The sequence below is a fragment of the Ictidomys tridecemlineatus genome, chromosome 12 (assembly GCF_052094955.1).
Source record: "Ictidomys tridecemlineatus isolate mIctTri1 chromosome 12, mIctTri1.hap1, whole genome shotgun sequence".
NCBI lineage: Eukaryota > Metazoa > Chordata > Mammalia > Rodentia > Sciuridae > Ictidomys > Ictidomys tridecemlineatus.
The window spans coordinates 71,827,631-71,843,989 of NC_135488.1; the positions used below are offsets into that span (position 1 = coordinate 71,827,631).

Here is a 16,359-nt window from a genome sequence, read left to right on the forward strand (position 1 = left end):
TTTTTACTCTGTGATCTTTTAAAAATTTCAAAATTTTATTCTGATCATGTTATATTAATGACAATAGGGGAATAACCTTTTTTTTTTTTTTCCTCTCATCCACAGTGGCAGCTAGATTGTCTTGCTTGTTTACTGAAGTTAATATGCCAGTTTGCAGTAGATACCTCTGATTTGGATTTAGCTTATCATGATGTCTTTGCCTGGTCTGGTATAGCAGAAAGCCATCGGAAAAGAACGTGGCCTGGTAAATCAAGGAAGGCTGCTGGTGATCATGCCAAGGGCCTTCATATACCACGCTTGACTGAGGTAAAATAGAGAACTTAACAGAAAATTGTAGTTTTAAATCTAACACGTTCTGAGGGACTGTGTGTGTTTTCGTTTTTTACAAAGCAAAGAAATACACATTCAGCTAAGAAATGTTAGCTAAGGTGCTACCATGGTTTTAAAGTGGTAGTGATGATGAAGTAATAATTCTTTTCAGTTCATTTTCCAAAATGAACGCATGATGTGCTGTCTTAATGTTATCTATCTGTAGAGTTATATTCATTATTTGAACATTATCTGAACATTATTATATTCAGTAATTTACATACCAAGTATATCAGGCTCCATTCAGGAAAACAGAAACCATATTAGGTATTTTGGCATTCGAAATTTAAAAGCGGAAGATGATTTTATAGGTCCATGTTGGAGTGTGAAAAGAAAAAAGGGAGTGGTGAGGAACCCATTCACCATCCCTAAAACTTGAGATAAAATGTGTTCGGGTTATGAAAGAATTAGAAGCTTATAGAAAGGATCATGTTTAACTGGGGTTTTAGCCTCTAAGAGAGTGGGTCTCTCAGCAGTAGCTGGATTCTCAGAGGAAACTGAATAAAAGCTGATTATAGGAGTCCCTAAAAAATGTGTAGCCTAAAACCAGCTGCCTCTTCTAGATAAAATACTTTTGGAACAATGCTGACAGGAAGGTGGGGGGGGGGGCGGCGAGGAAGCATTCTGTCTAGTTTCCTGGGTTGGCAGAACCTGAAAGGAAGCCAAGTGGCAAAGGAAGAGTTTGGGTTCTGATGTACTACCCCTAGTACTGTAAAATAAATTATGTAAATATGTTACTATTGTAGAGAAGGTATATTAGAGGTGAAGTTTAAGTAGAGAGAAAATAGTTTAATAATAAGCATATATAGCAGTTGTTTTTGACTGTTGATACTGCTCATCTAATCAGATTTTCACACTTCTAGCATCTCTATCAATGAACTGGGAAGTGGGGAGAATTTAAGATTAGTTTTCAGTAATATCTTTCTCATTCGGTACCTTTTGATAATAGTAGCTCACTTCCTACCTTTCTAAGAAACATAACAGTAATGAATTGTTACAGATAGATGAATATTTTCGTGAACATAAGATTTGGAAACTACTGGTATAAATGGAAACATTGAGCATATTTCTCTTTTGCAATATTAGGGATTAAACAGGAAAAGTGATCTCTGCCAGTATTGTAGATCATTTATATGAAATAAAATTAAATATTGGAAGTACAGTGTAAACTAACACATCACACAGTGTTGTATGTTGGAAACTATTACTTAATAGTAACTTTTCATTGTTATAATTTTTGGTAATGTGTTTTCCAAGGACAAACTTTTCAGATTATAATATAAATGTTTAAATTGATTATGATCCTTTCCAACAATCAACTCACTTAATTTCCTCTTTTGGGTACCAGGGATTTGAACACAGGGATACTTGACCACAAAGCCACATTCACAGCTCTTTTTATTTTTAGACAGGGTCTCACTAAATTACTGAGGTTGGTCTCAAATTTGCAATTCTCCTGCCTCAGCCTCCAGAGTCACTGGGATTATAGGCATGTGCCACTGTGCCCAGCTCCTCACTTACTTGCAATGTTTGTTGATCCGTTTTTGTAATTTCCCTCTGAGATTTGAATAATATAATAAATATATGTAACTCTAGATTAATATGTACACATGGATGGAGTTTTTCATTGCTTTGTTTTTAAAATATATGCATCTGGGTGCTTGCTTGAAGTAAATCAGAATATTCAACTGAACCTTCCCTAAGTGTCAAGTGATTATCATTAATATCTTTATATATTACTTTACAGAGGTTTTTTCCTATACATATACCAGTATTCTTTTTATAGTTTAGAAAAGATGCATAATATATATTCTTTGTATTAACTTATTTGCTAAAATAATTATAGCTTAGTATGTATATAAAAACTCTTTAGAGGTAAAATTTCTTTCTTGTATTAATTCTGGAGACTAACTCATCTAATTTTGATGTACCATAGGTAGTAAGGAAGAACACTTAATCCATACTTCCAAATGGTTTCCTTACTGTCGTTGCTTTCACATCTCAGATTAAGCCAGTTATGGTGGTGCACACCTGTGATGCCAGTGACTAGGGAGGCTGAGACAGGAGGATGGAAATTTCAAGGCCAGCCTGGGTATTTAGCAAAACCCTGTCTCAAAATGAAAATATAAAAAGAACTGGGGATGTAGAGCGCCCACGGATTCAATCCCTAGTACTGGGGAATGGGTTGGATGGGAGGACAAAAACCAGAAAACCTCAGACTATGTCCCAGCCCTTTTTGATTTGGCTTTGTACTTGTGATCCTGCTTTCTCATTCTCTCAAATCCCTGACAGATCACAGGTTTGTGCCACTATGTTTGGCGGTGGAAACTTTCTTGGTTTTCCCAGAGATGGGATTTGAACCCAGGAGTACTTGACCACAAAGCCACATCCACAGCTATTTTTATTTTCCTTTTGGCTGGTTTAGCACATTGCATTTACTGTTGTTTTAGTGCTCTCTGCAGTTGAGTACACCACTGAACTAAAACGGTTCTCAGAATAAGTTCTGACTTGCAGAAAGGATTTAGTACTTCTTTGTTAAATTAGTGAATTAGTTTTTCCCAATAAACATGTAAATAACTAGAACTTAGAAATTAACTATCAGAATTATGTGCTTTGAAAATTAACAAAGTAAATGTTGACCCTCAGGATTTTGAATCTATCCATAATATGTTATATTGCTTTTTAAAAATATTTATTTCAGGATGGTTGAGGAATCTGGCACTGCTGAATTTCTCTATATATTTTTTGTACATAAACTTTAAAAAAATACTTTAATTTTTACTTAAGCTGTCCTATATCATTGCTGCAAAATCCACTAACGATTGAACTATATAGTATTTTTTTTTTTACCCTGTTGTGTGATATTGGAAAATCTATGGATTAAACGTAAAGAATATTTTTTCCTCCTACTTCTAAATTTTCAGTATGTTCGTTTGTAGTTACTGCTCATAAGTGTGGTTACAAAATTCTGGTTTTCTAACATTTGATATTTTTATGGTAGTTTCAAATAATTCTCTGGATATTTTTTGTATTGCTATAGATAAATATCAAAGTAATTTGGAATCTTGAGTTATGAATATGTGTTTTGTTTGACCATATTTAAAGATTGATCTGAAATGTTTTTGTTTTGAAGGTATTTCTTGTTCTTGTCCAAGGAACCAGTTTGATTCAGCGACTCATGTCTGTTGCTTATACATATGATAATCTGGCACCTAGGTACGCATTTTTCATAAGTTTCATATGTATGCATTTGTACTAAGAATATAATGTTTATACTTCCATTTCAGAAAATTTAAAAGTAAAGGAAAATTGTTAGGGCTTTTTAATGAACTGTGATACTTTTCACCTAGATTGGCATAGGTTGTCCACCTTTTGCCAGGAGTTATCACTTATTCATAAATAGGTAGTTTCTGTTTATGTTTACATGTTTCTGAATTTTTTGAAAGTAAGTTGCAGACATCATGACTAAGTTTATGTAAAAACATTGTTTTTCTCCTAAGATTGAAACTATTTTCCCTGCTTTAGTTGTCATATTTCTTTTTCTTTTTCTAATATTTATTTTTTAGTTATAAGTGGACATTTATCTTTATTTTTATGTGGTGCTGAGGATTGAACCCAGTGCCTCATGTGTGCTAGGCGAACGCTCTACACCTGAGCCACAGTCCCAGCCCCATAGTTGTCACATTTCTTCCTTTTCATTTAATCAGATACTTTCTTAATCTTACCAACTTGTAAGGGCCTTGCTAAATTGCTGAAGCTGGCTTTGAACTTGTATCCTCCGGCCTCAACCTCTGGAGCTGCTGGGATCACAGATACCAGGCCTGGCCCAGATATTTTTTTTAATAGAGCATTTTCAGTCTGGGTTTTCTTGATTATTTCTCATGATTACACACTTATAAAAGAAAAACCCTTTAAGTAATATTGTATCTTTCCCAGTTCATCCTGATGTTTATATTTTTCCCATTATTGATGATAGTAATGCTGATCATTTAATCTGGTTTCCTTCAGGTTACTGTAATGTTTGACTTTTTTTCTTTTGTTAAAAATCAGTCTGTGGGAAAACATTTGAAACTACAAATTTCTTGCTTCTTGTGAAACTTTGATTCATTGGTTTTAGCTTTTATTGATTTTTTTTGTTAATTTTGTGTTTATTAATTGACATCCTATTGTGAGGAAAAAGCTTTCTCTTTATAGTCAATATCAATTTGGATTCATCACCCCTACCACCTTCAGTATGTATAGTTCATTACTGTCATTATTCCCTTTGCTCAAAGTGTGTCAGAGTTGGCTTATGGAAGCCTCTCTGAGCTTGTTCATGTGACCTTTGGCATAGCCTTATGGTTTAGGGTGGGAGTAGGGGTTTCCTTTTTGTTTTTTTAATGTCAGTACAATACTTTCTAGGCTTATTTTGTAGCTTCTCTTAGTCCTGAAGTCAGCCATTTTAAAAAGAAGCCCTAGTGCCAGTTAGTAGGGAATCTTAAAAATGTGAGTCCTTAATGTATTCATTGTTACTGGTATATCATTGCTCCTAGATTCACAGAGGACAGAGATGGAAATATGTATGAAAATATAAACATTGATATCCTATTTATTTAGACTACTTTGGAGATTCTTAATAATGTAGAAAACTTTAATATAGAAATCCAAGTAAAGCAATTGCTAATTAATACATGGGGACCTAACCTTATGCTAGTTATTTAGTCATATAAATATGTTAGACAGTATAAAATTAATTTTGAGCATTTGAGAGTTGTTTTGTGGGGCTGAACTTGATGATTGAACTCAGATGATTTTTAAATCTAATGCAAGTACCCTTAAAAGGTTTTAACCAGGCAAGTGCTATGGCACACACTTGTAATCCCAGCAACTCAGGTGGCATGAGGATTGCACATTCAAGACCAGCTTCAGCAGTTTAGTTTAATAAGACCTTGTCTCAAAGTAAGGAATAAAACAAACTGGGGATGTAAGTCAGTGGTAAAGTGTCCCTGGGTTAAATTCTAAGTACAAAACAACAACAACAAAAACCCACAACTAGTTCCATTTTATAGAGTTCATTATAATCTTCACCATATCATTTGCCAACCCTCCTTATCCTTGCTGGTTTCTCAGGTTCTGTTTTTGTGTCATTGTGATCTTTTCAGAGGTCCACGCATAAGGCATATAGAATGAACTTTTTTCCTGTATAAACAAAAATATTTTAATACCTATATGAGCATTAAAATTGAAAAGTACAGATATGCATGGTGGCACACACTTTTAATTCCAACTATGTGGGACCTGAGACTAGAGAAACGGAAGTGCTAGGATAACCTGGCAACACAGTGAGATGCTGTGTTTAAAAGGGGGGGGATGAATTTTCTGCTCTTGGTTTAAAAATGTGTGCATATAGGGGCTGGGGTTGTGGCTCAGTGGTAGAGAACTCGTCTCGCACTGGATTTGATCCTCAGCACCACATAAAAATAAATAAATAAAATAAAAGTATAAAAAAAAGTGTGTTGTGTGTGGTACCGGTGTGATTAAAACTAAATGTTAGATTTAACTCTTCAATTAAGACATATTAATGTAATTGATACATATTGATCTCTTACTTTAAATTGATGAGTGAGTTTTGAGTTTTGAAACTATGAGAGATGGTAATACTGGAGGGGAATGATTTTTTTTAAACAGCAAATAGTTTAAAGCAAATAGTTCATATTTAATGGTTTTGTTAAAATAAAATCAGTATTCACCTTTTTAAATTGAGGCCATAAATTTTCCATTGAAATTACTAAAAGTATCATAAGAAAAAGTAGTGGTAAAATAATAGTAGAGAAACTATTTTTTTTCTTTCCCTTTTTTTTTTTTTTTTTTGTTAGCAGGGATTGAACCCAGGAGCACTTACATCCTTTAGTTTTTATAATTTTTTATTTTGAAATGGGATCTTCCCTAGTTGCTTAGGGTCTCCCCAAGTTCTTGAGGCTGACCTCAAACTCAGAGATTCTCCTGTCTGAGTTGCTGGGATTACAGGTGTGCACCACTGTGCCCTGCTTTATTCTGTTTTCTCTACATTCTAGTAATTTGCCTTTGATGGTTCCTGAGAGACATTGGCAATATAAATACAGCGGGAAGGATATCTTAACACAACATGAATTTTTTGAGTCTCTAAATAATTACGGCTTATATCTTTATAATGCACATTTTTTTAAAAAAAAAATTTTTAATTTTTTTTTGGGGGGGTGAATCAAGGATTGAACGAACCCCAGGGCACTGAACCACTGAGCTGCATCTCTAGCCTTTTTTGTTGTTCTTTTTGAGCCATGGAAGTTTCTGAGGCTTTGAACTTGTGATCCTTCGCCCTCAGCCTCCTGAATCGCTGTCCATACCTGGCTTTTTTTTTTTTTGAGACAGGCTTTTGTTGCTGAGCCTCAATCTTAGGTTTCTATTTTAGACTCTATGAGTTGCTGGAATTACACACGTGCATCTCCCCGCCTGACTTGACTTTGCTTCTATGAGCTTTACTTATTAATAATATTTTTAATAATGATTATTTTAAAATACATAATTCTTTTAGAATTTATTTGGGAGGAATTGTAAGCCTTAAAGGACATATGATAAGTCATTTTTAATTCATTGCTGAGTTTAATTAGTGGTGGTGACATGTTTTTACTTTACAGAGTTTTGAAAGCCCAATCCGATCACAGGTCTAGGCATGAAGGTAAGAGTTCCTCAAAGTTAATTTTTAATGAATAAAAATGGTAATAATAGGTGCAAGATTGTTTTATCTTTAATAATAAACATGTATCTTTGTTATATCAAAAACCTTTGTAGTCATAACTTTTTCCTTTTTTTTAGTTTCACATTATTCAATGTGGCTCTTGGTTAGTTGGGCTCATTGCTGTTCTTTAGTGAAATCCAGCCTTGCTGATAGTGATCATTTACAAGATTGGCTGAAGAAATTGACCCTCCTTATTCCTGAGGTAATTATGGTAACATTTAGAGATTAATATTTTGCACAAGTTTTCCAATTATTAGCATTGACAATTAAAAAGAGCTATTGGAAACAAGTATGTGTGATTATGTAACTATATCTATCATATTATCTAGTTAATTCTTTAAGGTATAGAATGTTTTAAACTATGCACTACATTTAGTTAACATTTAAGAAGGTGAATATTATATATTTGTAGTATCCATCCTTTATTATTATTTTTTTCTTCTTCTTTTTTTTTGGAATACTGGGAATTAAACCAGGGGTACTTTATCACAGAGCTATACCCCTAATCCTTTATATGTTTATTTCAAGACAGGGTCTTGCTAAGTTGCTTACAGCCTCACTAACTGCTTTTTGAACTTGTAGTCCTCCTGCCTCAGTCCTCCAAATCACTGTGATTACAGGTGTGTGCCACTGCACCTGGCTATATTTGCCTTTTTGAAAGACTTGTTTATTGAGTGATTACTTTGCTTTGGATTTTTTAATTGCCTTTTCTAAGAGGTGGAAAGAAGTTGAGCATTTATTTGGTAATTCATGTTTTAGAAAACTTGTTTGCTTTTTCTGTTTAATAGAGGTAGGAGAAACTAAGTCAATAAACCAAATATATTTTTCTTCTTATGTTGACACGGAGACCTCAATAATTTTTAATATCTTTTTCTCAGTATTCACTGACATAGCATTCCATATTGAAATTATAGAAACGTTTTTATTAATAAAGTTAACTACAGAGTTTCATTTTTTAAATAAACACAGGAGTTGTACTTCTTTTTTTTTTTTTAAATATATTTTTAGTTGTAGATAAAGTAATTTAATGTATTTATTTATATGTGGTGCCGAGGATCAATCTCAATGCCTCAAACATGCTAGGCATGTGCTCTACCACCTCAGCCCAAGTTATATATTGTTTTAGTTAGCATTGTCCACTGCTGTTAGCTGTGGATTAAAAGTCATGTGTATTCTTGTTCTTGCTCTTAGGTATCTATTATGACATTTGGCCATTCCCTTGGGATCTGGGAAATGTTCTGATTTAATGTTCTTATTTCTAGATTGTTTCTAGTTCTGAAACTGTTGTATTATTATTTATTTACCTTGTAAATAACTGGGTTATGAATATCCTGCCCAGAATATCCTATCCTCTTTTTCTATTTGTTGTCATTATTATTTGGTTTTCTGGTCTTATGGGCATGGTTAGGAATTTCTAAGAAAAAATGTATTTTTATAGTACTGGATACATGGATACTTGTATTTGATCATCTATTAATAATATGCATGTATATGTGATCAGGATATTATATTTGAAACATTATTGAAGAAGAGATTTAAGTTATTTCTGCTAACATTAACATTAGTTTTTTAATAGTAACTTATACTGTCTCTGAAACTGGCTTTTTTGTTTAGACTGCAGTTCGTCATGAATCTTGCAATGGTTTGTATAAGTTATCTCTGTCAGGCCTAGATGGAGGAGATTCAATCCATCGTTCTTTTCTGCTCTTGGCTGCCTCAACATTGTTAAAATTTCTTCCTGATGCACAAGCACTCAAACCTATCAGGGTAAGATTTTACTATATATTCAGGGGAGATTTCTGTTTCTCTAATTTCTTCTCCCCAAAGTTTATTATTGTACTATATCCTATGTGGTTTTTACATAGAAGATGGTAGTAATATTATTCTTAAAATGACAGCATTTTGACACATTGTCTCCATGTTACAACTAGTAATAGAGTCTGCATTTGAATTTTAGCTCTTTGGGCTCTCTCATGGGTTGACATTTGTTCTTGGTTCTGAGCTTTGTGTTAATAAGTTAAATGATAGAAATTTCTGTCACAAATGTAGCTTTCTTCTTTATTCATTCACACTTTTTTTTTTTTTATCCCCAGGGTGTTCTGAATTTTTAATTTACTTTCTGGCCATAATGTATGTTCTAGCCTTGTGTAACAATTTATTATTATAACCTAATAAATCCAGAGCCCACTAATATAAAATTTTTGATTATCTCAGAAATAGGTGTTGTAGGATGTAAATTATTTTGTCTTTTCCAGGTATAAGTACTTTGAGACTATTTTTTAAACTGTTTTGATCTTAGTAATATTGTTTAGGGTACCTGTTTATTCTGACGTTCCTAGATGCTGCAATTACAAGCATGTGCCACCACGCCTTGTAGTTATTCTGATTATCTGATTTTATAGAAAGTAGGAGCATACAGCTCATTTTTTCTTAGATTTTTAACACTGTTGAATTTCTTTTGGGATTTAATTTGTTTCAGAAATCTGTAGTTTCTTAAATGTATTATAATTTAAGCTATTTTAAAAATGTTTTCACAAAGAATAATTTTTTTTTAATAGATAGATGATTATGAGGAAGAACCAATGTTAAAACCTGGATGTAAAGAGTATTTTTGGTTGTTATGCAAACTAGTTGACAACATACATATAAAGGATGCTAGTCAGGTATGTTCAGAACATTATATATTAAGTTGTCAATAGATGTGGATTATGTACAGGGATGTGGATGATTTTGTTAGTCTTTGTACTTAAGGAAAGAGAACTTTAATTATAATAAGTGTTAACTATTTGGTACTGTCATATTTTTTCTACTGTATTTGAACCTTTCTGTTCTATTACCTTCTTACTCAACTTTCTTTAATAACAAGTAGATTTGGTGTCTTGCATATATAAAATAACATTTTAATTAAAACTGAAGTTATTTTAAAGTAACAAAACTGACAATTTTGGCTCAACTACTAATTTTCTTTTACTAGACTTAAATGACATTTTCATTCAAACAAGTAATTTTCAAAAGCAGATTTGCCACCTGAAGACTTTTGATTTTTTTCCCCTTTGTACAAATTTAGTTAAACTAAAAATGCATCTGTTAATTCAAAATAAATGAGAAATGTGAGGATGTTTATAACTGGGATGTTAAGTTCTTCTACTTTTCATATGAGAAATAATTATAAAAATTAATATTAAACAAATTTTATTTATTGATAATTAAAATATTGAGACCAGATAAATCTATTTCTTAAATCCTTGATTTGCTCATTGAGCTAAAGTACAAATCCAATCATCCTTACACAAATTATTTTCCTTCCTAAAGATCTAGTTTCTTTGAGATACTCTTGAATTAAATTCTATTTGGTAAAATCTGTTATGATTTTTTGTTCCCCAGTTATAGTGAAAATTAAAGCTTTTTAAAATTAACTATAGGCTTTAGTTTATTGTTAGAGCCTAGTGTAAAGGTGGTATCAAAAACAAACCTTAGTGGCTATGAATGACATCTTGGTAAATTTGTTACTAAAACAACAAACTAAAGTATTATCATCTCAGTAGGTTACTGTGACTATCATAATTTATTGCCAAACATTCATTTGATTCTTTTTATAAGACTATTAATACTGCACTTAAAACTATAATTTTGTTGACATGTGTAAGAAAGGAATACTTAATTTTATAATTAATAAATTTGGGATAACCAAGCTATTTACTATAAGGATGTGATTTTCTTCATTGTTTTAGTACTGTGTGTACTACTAAACATTGGAATCTGTATTTGAATTTTGATTTTTCTTTTTGTATTAAGACAACACTCCTTGACTTAGATGCTTTGGCAAGACATTTGGCTGACTGTATTCGAAGGTAAAATTTTATGTGACATTGACAATTATTAAGAACAGATAAAGGCAAAGTATCTTGATTTGCTTATATATATATATTTTTTTATGTAGTAGGGAGATCCTTGATCATCAAGATGGTAATATAGAAGACGATGGGCTTACAGGACTCCTAAGACTTGCAACAAGTGTTATTAAACACAAACCACCCTTTAAATTTTCAAGGGAAGGACAGGTGTGTATTAAAATATCCAAATGTCTGTTTGAAATCTGATCAACATTTGGTTTTTGATCATTTGTGGATATGTATATTTTTTTAAAATCCAAGTTTAAAGAACTTAGTTTTTGGCTTAAAAAGTGAACATTGAGTAAATTGAACCCTAGAAATATAAAAGTTGAGTTTGTGTTTAGAGTGCAAAAGCTAATTTTAATTGCTATTACCATATATAAAAAGATAATCTTACACTTGAGATCTCCTGCTATCATAATTTTTTAAAAAAAAGTACTAGGGATGTAGCTCAGTGGTAGAGTACCTCTGAATTCAATTCCAGTATGACAAAAAAAATCTCTAATAATTTGATTTCTGTAATACTAAATATTTTGAATTAATAGTTTAAATTATAAACTATTGTCTTTAACTTAAACAGTGGAATTAATAAGTGGTCATTTATACATTGCATCCCTGTGCCCAGCTATGTCTTTTAAAGTTGTTATCTGCCGTGGGCACTTTTTCATTTCCTGCATGGAGGGAATTTGTTTTGGTTTGGATAGTAGTTATCTTGAGGTTTCCGACTGTGTTAATATCCTCATGGGTATAGACTAAGGATTCTTGTGTTAAATTTAAGGTGACAGTTTTAATCTGTTTTAAAACTGTGCCACTTTCTGAAGTCCACTCTTGTTTTCCCTGGTTACTGAATTTTTTTCCCAATAATTTTTTATTGACATAATGTTTACAAATATTTATGAAACATAGTGTGGTATTTTGGATTTTGGGGGGTGGGGATGGTGGTGGTAACAGGTGATTGAACTCAGTCATTTGACTAGAGACACATCTCCAGCTCTGTTTTGTATTTTATTTAGAGGGTCTCTCTGAGTTACTTAGTGTCCAATTTTGGCAAAGCTGGCTTTGAACTTGGGAACCTCCTTCCCTAGTCTCCCCAGCCGCTGGGATTATAGGGGTGCACCACCTCTCCTGGCTCAGTATGGTGGGTTTTTTGTTTATTTCTTTGTTGTTGGTTTTTGTTGTTGTTGTTGTTTTGGTTTTGGTACCAGGGATTGAATTCAGGGTCACAGGACCACTGAGCTACATCCCCAGTGCTATTTAGAGACAAATTGTCACTCAGTTCCTTAGCACCTAGCTTTTTGCTGAGATTGGCTTTGAACTTGCTATCCTCTGCCTCAGCCTGGAGCCACTGGGATTACAGGCGTTTGCTACCACGCCTGGCTTTCGTATGGTGTTTTAATTCATTCATTCATATATTGGGTAATGCTTAACTCAGGATAATTAGATATCCATTTTTATCTTTTTACCATTTCTGTTTGGTGATTACATTGAAATTCCTCTCGTACTTTGAGAGATATGATGCATTATTGGAAATGATACTTACTCAGCTGTGCCATAGAACACCAGAAGTTATTCTTCAAACCAAACAATAACTTTGTACTTATTGATCAATCTCTCTCCTACCTTACCCATTCCAAGTCTTGAAGAGTTTCCCTTATGTTATCTTCCAATTTTAGTTTTAGTTTCAGGTGTTATAGTTAAGTCATTAATCCATTGTGAGTGGATTTGGGTAACTTGTGAAAGATTAGGGGTTAGTTTTGTTCTGGGGTGGACATCTAATTTGCCCAGCACCATCTAATGAAGACTGTGCTTTCTATAGTGGAAGTTCTTACATTTAGCACTGTACTTGAAAAGTTGCCTATATATTAATTATGTTGTTGTTTTTTCTGGCCTCTGTTCTATTCCACTGACCTGTATATTTTGAATTCAGGTAGTATAATGCCTCCTGTTTTGCTCCTTATCAATGAATGTTTTTGGGAGGAAATGGAGGAAGAGTTCTGTCCCTGAGCTACAGCTCATCTTACTGAAGATATTTTTTGGGTGGGGAGGGTTGCCAGGGATTGAACTCAGGGGCACTCGGCCACTGAGCCACATCCCTAACCCTATTTTTGTATTTTATTTAGAGATTTATTTATTTGTATTTTGTTTCGCTTATTTTCTAAGTAGAATTTATTTCATTTTAATTTGACTCCAGTTTACTGATCTTTTATGGAATCTAGGTTTTATGTTGACTTTAAATATACATAGTACCAGGCTGGCATTATAGCTCAGTGATAAAGTGCTTGCCTTGCACGAGTGAGGCCCTGGGTTTATCCTCAGCGCCATACAAAAATAAACAAATAAAATTAAAGATATCGTGTCCATCTAAACCTAAAAAAGTACACAGTACCTTGTAATATTTCCATAATTTTATTTTTACATTTATATTTTTCTATAATGAAATCATTTAGGTGAGAGGAATGAAATAACTTTTCTTTCAAGACAATACCAAGTACCGTATTTATTGGCTAATTTACTTTTTAATCCACTGATTAGAAATACCTCTTTCATATTCTGAACTGCCATATGTATTTTGCTTTCTTTCTAAGCTTTGTGTTTCATTCCACTGATGTGCGTATTCACTCACCAATGCCATATCTTAACCATGTAAATTTAGAGTTGTGAATAACTTGTGGTGGTGGTTCATCTTCATTGTTATTCCTGTTTGGAATTTTCTTAGCTATTATTTTTCTAAATGACCTTTAGAATTCATTTGGTTATTTTACAAATATTAAAATCAAATTTTTCTATTGCAATTGTATTGATGCAGTATTGATCTTTGTTACTGATTTTGCCTTTGCAAAATCAGTAACAAAGATAGTATTTATCATATTTACACAAAATTAATAGTATTTATCTTATTTACACAAAATTAATCTGTATTAAAGCTTTCTTCATATGGAATTTGGATTTAAAGTATTTTTTAATGTTTATTCCTGTGAAGTCTTCATGAGTAATACTGTTTTTGCACAATCAGAAACAGTATCATAAGGGTATCAATTCTATATCAATACAACCCCAATAAGAAAAAGTAACAATTCATGCCATAAATTGAATATTGTCTTTGATTATGTTTTCTACCTTGATGTTTATGTGAAAAAAGGGTTCTTATGTATTAATTAGAGACCACCTTTTATTCTATTCTATCTTTTTACTTTTTGGCTGTCCTAGGGATTAAATTTGTCAAAGTCTATCTTCAACTTATTTATTGTTTGTATTTATTTTTTTCCATTATCTTTAGTTTTAAGTGTTGTTTTAGGTCTTTAATTTGTTTTTGGTTGATCATCTGCTAGTAATTCTTTTATGTTTTATTTTTCATGTCTGAATTCTACTTCACTTTTCTAATTTTTATGGTCCCTTCAAACAGTGTTAAATAATAGTTGCTTTTAAAGTTCCTTGTAAGAAAGTTTTGGTGTTTGTTATCAAATCTGTATGTGATTTCCTTCTGGTTTTGTGCTTTGGGAAAACTTTAGAATTAGCTTTTATACTGGAGGATATATATGAACTGAATTAATTATTTTATTTTAAAGAATTTACTCATGCTTTGTGTGGGAAATTAGACTGCTGGTACAGAACTGGGAAGGCAAATGTGTTAGTAGAAGTTCAAGACATAGATGATAGTGAAAAGTGGTTGGATTTGTAATACTTATTGGAAGTAGAGCTCACAAAACTAATATATTTGTATTGGATTATAAAGTGAGAGAAAGATTAATCAAGAATAAATCCTAAATTTTAAGCTTTAGAAACTAAGTGAATAATAATGCAGTCACTAAGAAAAGGAAATCAGGATACAACCATAATGGAAGGAAAAAAGTGGTTTTAATCAGGAGTTCTATTTTATACATGTTCAATTTTAAGTGTCAATTTGATATCCAAGTGGAAGTGTTTAATGCAGTTTTTGTTGTATTGTTCTAGGGCAAGAGCCTTTCACGAAACTGAGACAACTTGAATGTCCCCCTTCAAATCCCCATTATTGTGATGAAGTCAGAAAGATTTTAGATGCATGGCTCACAGTAATAGGCATGAGTTTATTAGACAGGAAAGGGACACTCTCAAGGGAAAGAGTGGATTCTCAGGACAGGGACCGCATGCCTCTCCTTCTCTTCAGTTTTATCGGGGTTCTAGGAAAGTTTCCAGAGAATCTCACCTAGTTCCATCTCCTGGCTTTTGATTGACAGTAGGAGCCCCACTGCCTTGACAACTATGTCTTGCTTTGGCCTGTGCTAACAGGCTCTAATTGGAACCTGTTCTTAACCAATTTTATGGTTAGGACGAATTACTCTTGAATCCCTGAGTTCTGGGATCTAGTCTCTGTAAGGGTCCCAAAAGTCTCCCCCTCCAGGGAGACACTGATTGGCATCTCAGGTCTGATGTTCTCTTTCAGGTAACAGATTGTTTGCTAAGGAATGTAACATATCCTATGGACTTAAGCTAGACAGGACTGTAGGTAAATTTTTTTTTTTTTTTTTAAGAAAAGAGAGCAAGTCAGCACAGTAGGCAGTTTATAGAGTTATTACCTTATCCTGATGTTCCTACCAGTCATGTCTGTCTCTCTCCTATCACTAATATTAAGGAAAATCTCTCTACAGTTTATCTGTCAAAGGATAAAATTACATCAATTTAAGCATCACTGTTATTGGGGTTTTGTTTTTTGTTGTTTTCTTTTGGGTACTGAGGATTGAACTCAAGGGCATTTGAACACTGAGCCACATCCTTAGCCCCATTTTGTATTTTATTTAGAAACAGGGTCTCACTGAGTTACTTAGTGCCTTGATTTTGCTGAGGCTGGTTTTTAATTTTTAATTTCCTCCCTCAGCCTCCAGTGGTGCTGAGATTACAGGCACAAACCACTGTGCTCTGTTTGGATTTATTTTTTTATTTAAGAATGGGCCAGGGGGCTGGGGATGTGTCTCAAGTGCACTCGCTTGGCATGCTCATGGCGCTGGGTTCGATCCTCAGCAACACACACAAATAAAGATGTTGTGTCCGTCGAAAACTAAAAAATAAATATTAAAAAATTCTCTCTCTCTCTTAAAAAAAAAAAAGGGCAAAGCTGGGTTGTAGCTCAGTGGTAGAGTGCTTGCCTTGCATTTGTGAGCACCAGAGTGCTTGCCTAGCACGAGTGATGTACTGGGTTTGATCCTCAGCATTACATAAAAATAAAGGTATCGTGTGCATCTACAACTAAAAAAAAAAGAAAGAGAGTGGGCCAATACTTCATAAAATAGAAGTATTCCAGTAGTTCGAAGTACTAGAGTGCTGCAAGGAATCAAAACACATGCTTGGAAGTAGCTCAGCAAGGCAAAC

General features: G+C 33.2%; 1 protein-coding gene across 4 annotated transcripts in view; it reads left to right on the top strand.

Annotated features, from left to right (window-relative positions):
* The window catches only part of Usp34 (ubiquitin specific peptidase 34), a 221,209-nt gene that overhangs the window by 133,414 nt on the left and 71,436 nt on the right, over positions 1-16,359 (top strand). For all 4 annotated transcript variants that reach the window (XM_078029130.1, XM_078029131.1, XM_078029132.1 and 1 more), the window contains 8 exons: positions 106-306; positions 3,503-3,585; positions 7,023-7,063; positions 7,201-7,325; positions 8,738-8,890; positions 9,682-9,786; positions 10,919-10,974; positions 11,064-11,184. In XM_078029130.1, coding sequence (XP_077885256.1) covers positions 106-306; positions 3,503-3,585; positions 7,023-7,063; positions 7,201-7,325; positions 8,738-8,890; positions 9,682-9,786; positions 10,919-10,974; positions 11,064-11,184 — 885 coding nt within the window. The remainder of the gene's footprint in view (positions 1-105; positions 307-3,502; positions 3,586-7,022; positions 7,064-7,200; positions 7,326-8,737; positions 8,891-9,681; positions 9,787-10,918; positions 10,975-11,063; positions 11,185-16,359) is intronic.